This window comes from Clavelina lepadiformis, chromosome 6 (assembly GCF_947623445.1).
Source record: "Clavelina lepadiformis chromosome 6, kaClaLepa1.1, whole genome shotgun sequence".
Lineage (NCBI taxonomy): Eukaryota > Metazoa > Chordata > Ascidiacea > Aplousobranchia > Clavelinidae > Clavelina > Clavelina lepadiformis.
This window is the reverse complement of record NC_135245.1, coordinates 18,090,340-18,104,171: the sequence shown is the minus strand read 5'-3', so window position 1 is coordinate 18,104,171 and position 13,832 is coordinate 18,090,340. Positions and strand designations below refer to the sequence as shown.

The following is a 13,832-nucleotide window of genomic DNA, read 5'->3' as shown; positions in this document are numbered from 1 at the left end:
AACCAGTAAATAAAAACCAGCTAGGCTAGCCTAGATCGCCTATTTAAGTCACTAAAGCATGAGTTCAGCCAATAAACTGATTGACTTACTTTTAACTGAACCGTTGTGTTATAATAAAAACAGAACAGCTACACATAGGCCCACAAATATAACCTACGAGTCGAAAACATCAAATCGAACCTTAATCTCTGGTCTACACCAGTAGTTTCGAACCGTTACTGACGTCCAACATTTTTGAATGCCTAGTTTCCCACGAGTTCAGATGCACAAGTGTCGACGTCGCAATTGACTATCCAGGGCTTCCCAAACTGTGGGTCGCGACCCTGTTTGGGGTTGCAAAATGTAAATTTCAGGTCTTGAAACAAATTTAATTTTTTTTTAATTTTTTTATTTGCTTTACTGTTTCCATTACGAGATTTTTTTATTATTGTAGGCTACAATTACTCTATTTCGGTGGATCGTGTGCACTTGTAAGATTTTGCCAGAGACAACAATACCACTTGAGATTTTTAATTGAACGTTTATTGTTTTAACATTAATAACGTGTAGACTACCCCTCAAGAGGTCCCATAGAATTTTTTTCCTAAAATGTGGCCGCAGAACCAAAAAGTTTGAGAAGCCCTAGACTAGACAATTTTTAGTGTTGTAGCGTCTGAAAAGTGGACATGGAAATACAGTATATGTGCTCGGTGCGCGCTATGTTATGTCATATGTGCATATAATGCACATTTTTAGCATAATGTACGTTGAATATACTGTACCCATCAGTTACACAGGTTACTTAGATAGTGCACAAGCACAAATAAAACACGCATTTTACAATTGCATTTACACGCATTTACATTTTATTCTTTTTCGCCAATTCACTTTGTGCGCCAAATCAAGTAATCAACCCTGGTGTTGACTTCTACTTTTGTGATAACTTGTACTTGAATCAGACGGGGTGAGGATTTTGCTAACTTACGAGTCATGACTGGTGCGGCATTACCTGCATGAGTCCGTGGCATGGACTTCGGGAAATCGTTTAATTTAAAAAAAAATTGAAGCATGGAAACAAAATTACAAATTTTGGAGCAAAATATAAGGAGTAAAACCATATTCTTGCTGTAGGCTGAATACTTACCGCAAGTCTGTAGGTAGGATCTATTCGCGAACTTGTTGCTCTGATCAGTTTTTGGAATTATACAGGCCATGTTCAACTTATTCAAAGTGTGATATTATCCACTTCTAATACAGTAGCATATAAAAACGCATCCATGTTTGAAGTTAACGAAGTTGTAAGTAATTTCAGGTACCTGGTATCGATAGTTTAATACCTGTAGGCTTGGCTATAAACGGTATTTAACTAACCTATTGAAGTATTATACCTGTTACAATGAGCACTGAAGAAGGTGATATTGCACCAGAAAAACCAAAGCAAGACGAAGATGAAATTAAACCCGAAGAAATGAAACCAGTTTCATATCCTGTAAAAGTTTTGTATTGTCCAGGTATATAGCTTAGATTATATAGGCTTACAACAATTTTCATTTGCAACTCATAGCTGTTATACTTGGCTTGACAACTGGAAAGTTTTTTGACCACATATATGGCTTAGATAGCTTGTTAGCGTTATCAGCGTTTCATTTAGTTTTGATACATCTGCATCTGTTCAGTTTCTAAATGAACTGCTCGGTTTGTTTGTTTTGTTCAACGCTTCACGTAAAGCAGTGCTTCCCAATCTTTCTCAGCCTATGTCCCACTTTTGCTAGCCCAACCCCTAATGTTTAATTTCTAGCCTTAGAGAGCATGCCCAGTAACACAAGCCTTTTTAGGAAAAATACAGGGTGATAGAGAGTCAGCTAATCTTCTTTTGTCATGAGAGCACACATGCACAATGTGTAATTGTTAACACAACAATGGGCAGATTCATGGTTCCCATTTCACGAACTAATCAATGTAAAACTATAGAATATCGGTTAGTTTTCAAAAACGTTTTAGTTAATCACCAGAAATAGTATCATATTATATTTAAATGGTTCGCCGCCCTCTTTTAAAAGCTCCCCAGGCCACTGGTTGGGACGCACTGATGTAAAGAATTACTATAATAAAGAAACTTTATGGTTTTGTAGTTTAGAAAAGAAAAAACAAACTTAAGAATGTTTTTTCATTAGAAGTTGTGCAAATATTTTCATATTTTTTTATGACAACATGCATTCCTTCTTGAATTATTCATTTGCCTTAAAACGCTGCCATATTGGATAAAGAAGACGCCCAATTACTTATTGTATTTGTAATAGAATAGATTTTTTTCGTGCTATTAAAATGACACAAGATAATGGAATGTCTCAAAAAAGATAATGATTTGTATTTATGCTAATTTTCAGAGTGTACACTGCCATTGGAATACTGTGAGTTTATGCCCGAAGCAACCCTCCAAAGATGTAGGGTTTGGCGTGACAATAATCAGTATCTTCTAGAGCAGGAAGGATTTGACTTGGAAGCATTAAATCTTGGTATGTTGTGATTGTTTATTTGTTGCACTGTATTGTATATTTTCATTTGTTTGACTGGTATAAATCGACCGCCTGCCAGCTACCACATGTGCTTATTGAAAATAATTTCAACTTTAAAATGTGTAGCACTGACTATATACATTTCATGTGCACTTATTACCATGAAGAAATGTTAAGTGATAAGCCTAGTTTGTAAGAAAGTAGCATATTCTTATTAAATATCATTCTTAAGTGACTTAAAGTAACTAAATAGTGTTGTATGACCCTGTGTAATATTATTAACGCAAAATACCAGAGGTTTAGCAAGTAACTAATTGTTATATGTACTGCTTATATTTTAGAAGACACACCTGGTGATAAGAAGCGACAGAAGCGGGGTGGTCGTGGTAATGTCAAGTCAAAACAGAAAAAGGAACCGGACATAGTGAGAATTGCCAGAATTCCTCGTGGAAAGCGTAAATTTGTCACAAGGGTCACTGGTTTAGCCACGTTTGGTAAGATTTGTTTTGTTTAACTCATGAAAAATGTCACATAATTAACCTATAGCATACAATGAGCTGCAGGAGATACTTTGATCGCAATGATTTGCTATGCCAGTGATGTATTATTTTAGACCAATTTTGTTTGCTGAATTAGGAAAACTCATTAAACAAATTGAGAAAGAAGTTTTTTATTCTTTCATTCAGATATTAATTTAAAGAAAGCTTCGAAGCAATTTTCGCAGAAATTTTCTTGTGGTTCTTCGGTTTCTGGGGACGATGAAATCATAATACAAGGCGATGTCACTGATGACCTAATTGACTTGATATCGGAAACGTGGAACCAGGTGATATTATTGTTTCATAGAGACAAGATGTGTGGAGTAATGAACGTTTATCAATATCTGATCGTTCTTCAGATTGATGAAGATCATATTGAAGATTTGGGAGAAGTGAAAAGATGACGAGATTTTTATCGAATTTGTATATTCATGACGTACTGTGATTCAAAACACGCAAAGGCATAGTATTAATAACGTTAGGTAAAAGACACCATGATCCACAACAGTACAAGTCGCCCACTGGTTACAAATAAAAAAGCGCACGATTATTGCAACAAGTTTTCATTCAAACTTGATTCCTTGTGAAAGTGGAAGGTCTTTGCTGTAGTTGATCGTGCTGTAACAGATTAAGTAATGAAAGGAAGATGTGATTGGGTTTCGCGTTTGCCTCATACGCATTAAATAAATACAGTAGAATTGGTTTTGTTTTGGAAAGTTAATTGCAGAGTTTGAATTCACCATTTAGAAATCAATTGTCATCAAAACATTGCGACTACATCACGAGTCACACACCAACTTACCAAGTCGATCTCCTCATGTATTGCTTCCACGAGTCTGAACCCGACTCTCTACCACCTCCAGTGTGCTTTTCACCGCCAAAGGCTCCACCAATTTCAGCCCCACTTGTTGGTATATTAACGTTAACAATTCCACAGTCTGAACCCTTCGGACTGCAGCAAATGCAACACGTATGTTTCAATAAGAAAATCATGGAGTAAGTTGTCGCATATTCCATAGAAAAAGATGACAACATACCCCATCCATTTGAAAATGCTTGACAAATTCTGTGTGAACAAGCTGCTTGTGAGGCCCTGGTCCACTTCATTATTCCACTTGATGGCGTCGTTTAAATCGCCTTCGAGTTTGAGAACATACAAGATAGGTACAAATGATTCCTTGAGCACCACAGGGCAATCGTGAGCTAAACCAGTTACTATGGTTGGTTCGACAAAATTTCCTGGTCTTGATATTACCTGTAGATAGGTTATTAATTCAACCTGTAATTAGTGTCCTGAATTCACAGTCACTTTGATGTATAAAGTTACAATTTTACAGCAATGTCTGTTCAAACTGCAACCATACAGCAGTCTTCTTACATTTCCTCCGATTTCAATCTTTCCGCCCATACGCTTTGCCTCGTTTACTGTTGCACAGTATAGGTCTACGCCCGCCTTTGAATGCAGCGGCCCATAAATTGTACCCTCTAGAGGTTAAAGGTGTGAGTGTTAGGATACCCATTTCTCATTACCAGAATAATATCATTATCGGAATGATTTAAAATTGACGCAAATAATTCCATCAAAAGAGTATGTAATGGTTTGATTATATCTTTTCTATATAGTTTACACAGGTCGGTCATAGTTGGTTTGGTTATATTTATGATTTTGCTTGTGATGGAATTACCATAGGGGCCTGTCTGTAACTGTAAGATTTAACATCTAATATCAACCTTCTAAAGCATCTCCAACTCTGACTTGGGCATAGGCTTTCTTTAGTCTTTCCAACACATTATCATAGATCGATTCATGTAAAATCAATCGCCTGGCAGTTGTACAACGCTGTCCTTGTGTTCCAACGCTCGCGAACAGAGTACTCCTCACAACCATATCTAAATCTCCATCCTCCATCACTGTGGAAACAATAAATATAAAAATGATTCACACAAAAATAAACAAAACTGATTATAAGGCCTACCAAGCAAAAATTCAGGAGAAGGTCGTGTTGGATGTGGCAGTTTAGCTCAACTAATCAAATTAAAGCCGAATAACCATTCGATTGAAACAAGCAGAACCATACCAATTATGGCATTGTTTCCACCAAGTTCTAGAATTTTCCTTCCAAAGCGTTGCTGCACGGCAACACCAACTTTCTGTCCAACGGCTGTGCTGCCAGTGAAAGAAAGAAGATCTACACGAGTATCATCAGCCATTTCACTTCCAACATCTGCTCCTCCACATATCAGGGAACATATTGCAGGAGGAAGATCATTTTCTCTTAACACGCTTTCCATTATTCTACAACAGCAACAACATTTTGTTTACATTGTGTAGAATTAACAGGAGAACCAAAACATAGAAAACAAGTAATTGATGACAACAAAATGATAATGATCAAATGCTCTTAATATAGGCAGTGGGATTCAGCCGGTTTGTGCGAACCGTTTCTTGGAATTTCAATGACCTCCGCGAACCAGTTGTTAACAAGCGTATGTATATTGTATAGGCCTATGTGTATATCGATTCTGGGTCAATATGGCATGCTGCTAGTGAGAGAACCAGATGTTAAGATATTTGAATCCCACCACTGAATATAGGTATGATTGTATCTATATATTACCAACTAAAAATATTTTTGGTTAAATTGTGTCTTAGTAATAGTTCCACGTAAAAAAGGTAATAATTTCTTGCTTTTGTGTTGCGATGGTGGACAAATTTACAGTCGGAGCAGGTTTCCACAAAACACTGTTTCCACAAGTGAGAGCAATGGCAGTGTTCCATCCATACACTGCTATTGGGAAATTGAACGCGGTAATCACACCAACTAACCCGACCGGATTCCAGTTTTCAATCAACGCGTGTCCCGGACCTTCAACGAAATCATTTTACAATAAAAAGTCCACATTCCTGGTCACGGCAAAAGAGCAAACACAGAGAAGAAGAAGATGAACAAACTCACGCTCGGATGGAAAGACCATTCCGGGAATCATCCTTGAGAGACCGACTGCGTAATCACAGACATCAATAAATTCTTGAACTTCTCCAGCCCCTTCTACTGCTATTTTACCAACCTGGTGACAAACGATTTTGTTGTTTAAGTTTTCATACTCATTGATTTATAAGCTGTTCTATGAAATATGAGCAATTAAGCACAACCGTTAAACCAAGTATATACATTGTTGCTTGGCATTACATCCAACATATATGGTCACATACAAGAATTAAACAAAAATTATACAGACTAGGTAACATCACAGCTTGACTGTAATTAACTTGTATAAACATTATTCATACACTATGTAAAAAATTCATACTCACTTCCAGAGCTTCCAAGTTTCCCAGCAAAGTCTTCTTTTCACGCAATGCATGACCAATTTGTCTGACAATTTCACCTCTCTGTGGTGCAGGTATGTCTGCCCAGACTTTCCAAGCTTCTTTGGCATTGTTAACTACACCCTGGTAATCACTTAGAGCACCCTGAAGACAAAGCGTTGTTTAGCTATAAAAATGACAGGAAAACAAAAAAGTTGTAAAAATATATGACGAATGGTTTAAACTCACAGTTGCTATTCTTGCGATTGGTTCGTTATTTGAAGGACACAATGACGTCACAACCTGCAGAAAAAATATACCTGACACATTGCCACAAAATCATGTTCAAGATTAGCTATGTACAATAAGTTTTATACAAAGATGAAGTAATCAAGAAGATTCATCTCTTTTTTGTAATAACTGTTATGATTAGTGTTGAAACATTGTTCATGCAAGTTCAAGTAACTTTCATTGGAAGCATCTTACAAAAAACGCAAAAAGAACAAAGTCTCACAGGAGTGCAAAAGTATAATTGTGACTTGTTTCTTTGACCTATGTGACTTTACTCCATTATACACATCACTTGACCAAACAAGGAATAGGACACGTTACTGGAAGGTTTTACATCGTCTTTGTGAAAATGCAAGTGTATGGCATTTGTTCAGATGTGTCGGCAACAGAAAATGAACAGCTTCACCAAAAAAAAATGCCCCTACTTATCCCACTTAAAAGATACAAATTTTCTTGTCAAACTCTTTATTTTATCTATTTGGGCACAACCTGAATTTTTTTCAGAGTTAAAAACTATGCTCAAATGAATGCAATTTGAGTCACAAAAGAAAGTTATAGAAATGTGGTAAATGAGCTTTAACGCATTCCTGAGGTGTTACTAGCACTTATAGAGAAATGTGACAAATGGGTTAACCCCCATAACGGAGTGTGTTGAAGATGATAATATGAAATTTGTCTAAAGCATAATGTATTGTCTACTGCATTTTTAATGCCCAAAAGTCAAATGAGTATCACACTTTTACTTATAATTACAGAATTAAGTAATTACAATAAAAAAGATTCAAAAAAAATATATATAATATGATATAGCCTACATACTAATGACTTAAATGCAGACTACAACAATTTTTATATATACATTATTTTAATATGCTATACTTGCATTTCAAAAAACAGGTAAATCGCATGTACAGTATCAACATACCGGACCCGACCCAGGCCTCCAGGATCCATCAAACACTCCATCGTTGTCGGCATTTAGTCCCAGTTCTTTCAGCCATTCATACTTTGGCTGGTCAATCAGTAGATCACTACTAAGTTTTTTTGTAGTGGAAAATTGACAAGCAGTAACATATTTTACTTGATTTATTACAGATCTTTTACTTAACTTCAGCATCTTCACACGAAGCTTAACACTGCCTAAGCTATTAGGAACAAACAAATCTAAGATGAGTAACAAAGGCTGCCTTTCTGGTGTACGAAGAGCAGAATACGTTATCAACATTATACTGTATCTGGTGACAAACACAGTAGGCTATAAAGTGCCTTAATTTTTACCACTTCTTTTAGTGAATTTAATTTTCTAACGGTCAAGTTAGCCTGCAACTTGAGTCGCACAATCTTTAACCCAAACTGATTGACAGTTTTGTGGAAGCTGTATTAAGGGACTTTCCCTAAACACTTACTTTGTATGACACATTTGATTGGACACTTTTTGACCCACCTGTTATTTCTTCACCCAATCGCTGTTTTTTATTAAAACAGGGTCAATATCAAAATCAGCTTTAGCGACGTTTCATCACAATATTTGAGGGACCTACTGGAATCCATTTGAGAAGTCTGATCGTTTGATGACAATAAGGTATGCCGACAGTATATTTTTTTCCAAAATGTTTGAATCGATCAATAATTAATCAATAAAGAGAAAAAAATTCTTGTTACACTTTTTGGAGAATTAAGTAGGCCTGCTTGTCCACGCTACCCCCATGACTTCCGACATGCTATATTCTACGGTAAAACTTGCTCTTTTCTTGGATGTTTTTTGTAACTCTTTTTACATGTGCATGGTAGTTCTAATAGCTTACATGCTTTTTGGCAAAGAACTTTAAACATGTTGACAGAGAGACAAACTAGCCCTTAAATCGGTTGTTCAAAAACATAACAATTTAATTTATGCAATTAACAACTTGATTGAACAAAAATAATTAAGTTAGAATAGCACTTCCGTGATCAGTAATCAAAACAGAATGTTCAGCCTGGGCAGACCTCGACCCATCCTTAGTAACTACTGTCCATCCATCGGCCAAAACCTTTGTCTTTGCTGACCCTTCAATTAGAATAGGTTCTATGGTGAATGTCATACCACTTTCCATCAAGCGTTGTTCGGTTCGTGGCGTACGTACGTGCCAGACATTAGGCGGGCCGTGAAAATACGACCCTATTCCGTGGCCTATGTAATCTCTACAGACTGAAAATCCATTCTTTGCGGCATGATCTTCAATAAGTTCCGCGATTACTTTAAACGAAGCGCCAGGTGCACAATTCTTAATGGCTAAACGCAAGCATTCCTGTGTTGTTGCTATCAGGTGTTTGGCACTATCATCAATTTCACCAACTGCAAAAGTGTCGCTTGTGTCACCGTGGCAGCCTTTGTAGTAAACAGTTACGTCGACGTTGATGATGTCACCATTTGAGAGTTGACGATCATCGGGAATTCCATGACAAACCACATTATTGACTGAAGTGCAACAGGATTTCGGAAAACCTTTATAATGAAGTGGTGAAGGGTAGGCACCATTTGAAAGTATCTCTTCATGTACCAGTCTGTCAATGGCCTCAGTCGTAACGCCAGGCTAAAAATAGCAAATGGAATGTCATTTGGCAATTCCAAATGTATGGTTGTGGTGCAAAAATGCTTTTTAATATGAATCTGTGTAACTCAAAACTCTTGAGTTAATGGCTATCCAGAAATTATGGTAGTCAAAATATCACATGTTATTATTACAAAGTAAAGTGCCTACAGCAATACTGCAACAGATACAAATACATCTTGATTGCCAACTGCAAGTAACGCTATTAAAAAAATGTCAGAAGCATTGTACTGGGTACCTACTAAAGAAATTTCACTTGAAAAATGTGTTCCATCATAATGTGAAAATGTTACTTTGAAGCAAAATCATAAACAAACAGCAACGTTTCAGCAAACTAGTCATGCGAAATCAGCAAACCTGCACGTGAGACTTTGCAAGATTCAGAACGTGTCGTGCTACAGAACCTGCCATTTTCATGTTGGCAATTTGTTGTTGATTTTTAATTTCAATAGCTGAACACTTTCTTTGTTCTTTTAGAGTTTTCCAACTGTAGTCAGGTCGTTGTATATGCTACAAAAATATTTGGTAAGCTAATTTGATTAACAATAATGACAAAAGACATGTTAACTAAAGCATGCTTAGCAAACCACATTTCAAATGAAAACAGATACATACATCAGGCATGGGCAATGTTCTGCTAACAGTGCCAGGGTATACAAGTTTGTGAGACCTTGCATGTTGTTGAAAAAATATTTTTATTGAATTCCACATGTTGGCACATGACAACGAAAATCTCATTTTTCTACAAAGACAAAAACAAATAAATGAAAATAATGGCACAAATATTTTTTCTCTAACCATACAGAAAACTCAAGTGCCGATGTAAGTTTATAAAGGCCAATTACAAAGCTGAGTTAGCAAAGATTAAACCTGTTTACTTCAGTTTTCTAATCTCTCCTGTTGGGAGAATCAACACGTCGTAGTTCTCCTTTGAACAGCTTAAACAGTTTTTTGAACTCTGCTTGTAACGTGGTACCTTTATTGCCGCTGAAATAAATCATTATGGATATGCTAAATGTACTTTTCATGGTAAAACTTTTTTGGTAAGACATCATACACAATATCTATTTGTACATTATTATATACAAACAAATAATCATATATAATTAATGTGTACGGCACGCAAGGGACAGAGAACATAATGGCTAAAAAATAATAAGAATTAGCAATACTATATTTATAACTTACTTTGGATGAAGGTTTGGTTTGTTTTGCAAGTGCTGGTATAAGAATAGTGCCCCACCAAACACAACAGAGAAAGTTATTATGAACTTGAATGCACTTGATTTTGGTCTTGGATTTGTCAAGCTATAAAAACAAAAACATGTGATGGACAACTTCATTTAAAACAATGATTTCTCCTGTCTGATCAGCATTGGCCCACTATTTAAACCGGTTGTTGGTACATACCTTTATTACATTAAAACAAAGATGTGGATATATATTCAAGTAAATACTAGTACGCAATACAATACATTAGTACTATATCCAAGTATAGTGCAATTAAATTTATATATTGCCAAAGTACCTTTGAACTAAACTTCAATGAATAATGGAAATAAGCAATATATACTCTTTCTAATAACAAAATTTGTTTTATTTTATTTAAGAAAATAAATGATATAGGTCTATATAGGATAGTTTTGAAAACTTATATACTGTAAGTATATCGATTTTAGAACCAGACATTATAATTATAGTTGGATAAATTAAAAATAAATTCAGTTTTATCAAAGACCAGTGATTAATTGAACAGATTTCATCATTTTAACACCATACCCTTCTGTTTGAGTAGGTGAATCTTGTTTTGCAGGCGGTAGTGTTTTGGTATCAGGCGTTTTGATTGTTGACTGAAGAGAATACTGCTTTGAGATGTGCCTTAAGGAGAGACTCTTTGAAGAAATAGCGTCAAACTTAGATCTGACTGCAGTGCACAGCAGCAGACGCTTGATCAGCATTTTCTTTTAAACGTTGCAAAGCTGCATAGCAAGTATCAAATTAGTGGGCGATTAGTCGATTTAGGCCCAATCAAAACTTTCCTGAAAAAACTGGTTATGAGAAAACCGAAGCGATAAACTATAAATATATGCCTAGTCTAAAGAAGCTTAGATCCTGACTGGAGAGTACGGCAATTTAATTAATTATCGACGAAAAAACGTGCATAAAACGATGAAACTTTTGGCCATGTTGATGAAACTCGTACGTGCAGGTGCCACGCTTTCCCCTATCGGCTTAGGCCTTAGAGTTAGACTAACCTTGGCCTAATCTAGGTAAGGCCTAGTCGCCTACGGAAAAACCTGTAAGCCTATTTAGACCACTGTCAATCTGTCATTCTGGCACAATCCTAGCAGAATTATACTACTCAAGCAAACAAAAGAGTTTCCGACTCCAAATTTTCCAAAACAGAACAAAAAAAAGAGATTTTAAAAAAAAGCAGATTAAGTTTAACGCTTTCAATCATTCAAGTTAAAAAAAAACAAGAATTTAAAACACATATTTTAAAATAAAACATAATTGTAACAGAACAACAAGAAACACAAAAACAACAAATTATACACACAAAACGAGTTTCAAGAGATATGAATGTTAGGCCTACCATATTTTCATAGCAAAAAAGAGGACAATTTCGCCAGCAAGTATAACGCAAATAAAGTTTAAAAAACTTATCACATGTTTGTGGATAATTATACGCATACCCACAAGTAATGCATTTAGCTTCAAAATCATTATGTCCTTTTCTGAAACAAGGATACTTCTACCGCAGTTCATCAGAAAACACAGTGTTTCCCTTTGGCATTATTGCTTAGCTTTATTTAGATTTTATGTTGATTTCATTTTATGTCATCTTATTTTATTTTATCTTGTACATGACGAGGCTCTCTCCTTCTCTTTCTCTCTCGTATGGTCATAGGAGATGCCCGTTAAGCGTTTTTCAAGTCGTTTCTCAGTTTGCACCCTACGCTTTCTGGAGCGTCATGGGTTTATATCCGCGTTCGCCACAATTACTTCAATTAAAAACCAAATTGTTAATGCGTGGCTGTTGCACTTTTTTAATTTAAATCTTCGGCCAACACGAATTTACAAAGTTATGAAAAGTGAACGCTTCAGTCTAAGAAGACCAAAAAATGGCTACCGGTAATACAATTTTACGGGAAATAATCGTGTGTTCGAAACTATTTCTACAGTTACCTGTTATTCTGAACTATAGTAAATTCTATGACGTAATAATCAAACCCTATCATAGACTAAATCTCCCTCCTTATCCAATTCCTGATTGTTTTCCGTTTACACAAGTTGATCCCCGATTTAATCGAGACCCATAATTTGGAATCCCCAAATTTAAGTAGCCTAACCAGAAAAAAATTTATTTATGATTCCACAGATATGAGTGCAACACAATTTGAATGTTTTGTTTTCGTGAACTGGAAATTTTGTTGATCTTGGCCGAAGTTATACGGATTCCCCAGTCAAGCCAAGTAACCTTACAGACGTTCAGTTTTCGAAAAAATGAAAAGAATGTTAGTTTATACCGAAACCGAAACTATGAATTTTGCTAAGTTTGTGGTTCTGGTTCATAAAACCTCAAAGACAGGAGATCAGTTTTAAATAAAGGGCTGCATGGTAGGCTTGCTGTTCAGCAAACCTAGACGACAGGAGAAGCGATTGTTGTTGATACTTGCTCAACAAGAGTATAACAGCTCAGAGAGTATAGGCCATAGTGGAAAGTCAGAAAATGCTGAAGTGTGGCACCTGCCTGCACGAAATAACTTCAAACGTGCTACGGAGCTTTTAAATTTTCACGCCAAATTATAATAAATGAAGAAAAATTGGTTCTTGTGTAGAAGTGCACAACCAGAGGATGCATTCATTTATTAGACCTCAGCTACTCAATTGTCATTTGGTTGTGCACTTCTGCATTAAATCCGAAAATTTGGTTCTTTGATTGCAAATTTATACAAAATAAACAAAGAATTAAGCCTTCAGTGCAATCCATCACACTAACAATTGTGTCTCATTGAAAACTGCCGTACTTTCCAGCCTGGCAGGTAGGCAAGATATTCAATATCAAACCTGAATCGCCAATAGCCAAGATGTCAGCAAGCTATAGCTATATTAGACTAATTTTACCACAATCTGCCTAAGTATGAAAGGTGCAATTTGCACATCTTTTAAGACAAAACACATCTTAGTCACTCATTTTTGGAGATCTTCCAGTTTTGCATTGCAATCTTGGATTATATTAGATAGATTATGGTTTTTGTATTATCTATTTATTACATATAGTATAGAGCTGTAACTTACGCACATCAGCTTGGTCACGTTACCAGGATTCTTATCAAATTTTATGACACACACATCAATTCTAAAAAAGAAACAAAATGTTCACTGAACAACTAAGTGAGCCATGAATGAGCACACAAAACTGATCATTGTGCTTTCAGTTTTTTTCTCAAGCACTCTTAATTTATTATGCACTAGCAAGGGAGGATTAGCTGCTGGAGCACCAAATCATTAAATAGAAACTTGAATTGATAGTGCATGCTCTTGTGTCAAAACTTTTGCCTTTACTCACACAATATTTTTTAACAAAGTTTGTTGTATATAC

General features: G+C 35.8%; 3 protein-coding genes across 5 annotated transcripts; 1 reads left to right on the top strand and 2 right to left on the bottom strand.

The window, feature by feature from the left end:
- Positions 1-1,294: 1,294 nt before the first annotated feature.
- On the top strand, positions 1,295-3,736 carry LOC143463273 (density-regulated protein-like). The gene is made up of 5 exons (XM_076961715.1): positions 1,295-1,490; positions 2,367-2,495; positions 2,837-2,989; positions 3,182-3,321; positions 3,394-3,736. The coding sequence occupies exons 1-5, from the start codon at positions 1,376-1,378 to the stop codon at positions 3,436-3,438; spliced, it is 582 nt and encodes a 193-aa protein (XP_076817830.1). The 5' UTR covers positions 1,295-1,375; the 3' UTR covers positions 3,439-3,736.
- On the bottom strand, positions 3,444-7,875 carry LOC143463234 (alpha-aminoadipic semialdehyde dehydrogenase-like). Its single transcript, XM_076961662.1, has 11 exons — positions 7,561-7,875; positions 6,594-6,647; positions 6,351-6,509; positions 5,992-6,103; positions 5,724-5,901; positions 5,113-5,330; positions 4,766-4,945; positions 4,413-4,519; positions 4,072-4,289; positions 3,837-3,986; positions 3,444-3,652 (listed from the first exon to the last, which is right to left on the bottom strand). The coding sequence occupies exons 1-11, from the start codon at positions 7,858-7,860 to the stop codon at positions 3,598-3,600; spliced, it is 1,731 nt and encodes a 576-aa protein (XP_076817777.1). The 5' UTR covers positions 7,861-7,875; the 3' UTR covers positions 3,444-3,597.
- A 486-nt stretch (positions 7,876-8,361) lies between these two features.
- Positions 8,362-11,285, bottom strand: LOC143463253 (methionine aminopeptidase 1D, mitochondrial-like). 3 transcript variants are annotated; one of them, XM_076961691.1, is made up of 6 exons: positions 11,006-11,285; positions 10,415-10,534; positions 10,097-10,213; positions 9,842-9,968; positions 9,584-9,736; positions 8,366-9,208 (listed from the first exon to the last, which is right to left on the bottom strand). In XM_076961691.1, exons 4-6 carry the CDS (start codon positions 9,962-9,964, stop codon positions 8,561-8,563), a joined length of 924 nt encoding a protein of 307 aa, XP_076817806.1. In that variant the 5' UTR covers positions 9,965-9,968; positions 10,097-10,213; positions 10,415-10,534; positions 11,006-11,285; the 3' UTR covers positions 8,366-8,560. The 3 variants fall into 3 exon arrangements, with proteins under 3 accessions (XP_076817807.1, XP_076817806.1, XP_076817805.1); XM_076961690.1 differs by having other exon boundaries at positions 10,105-10,213; XM_076961692.1 differs by lacking the exon at positions 11,006-11,285 and having other exon boundaries at positions 8,362-9,208; positions 10,105-10,213; positions 10,415-10,450.
- Positions 11,286-13,832: the final 2,547 nt, after the last annotated feature.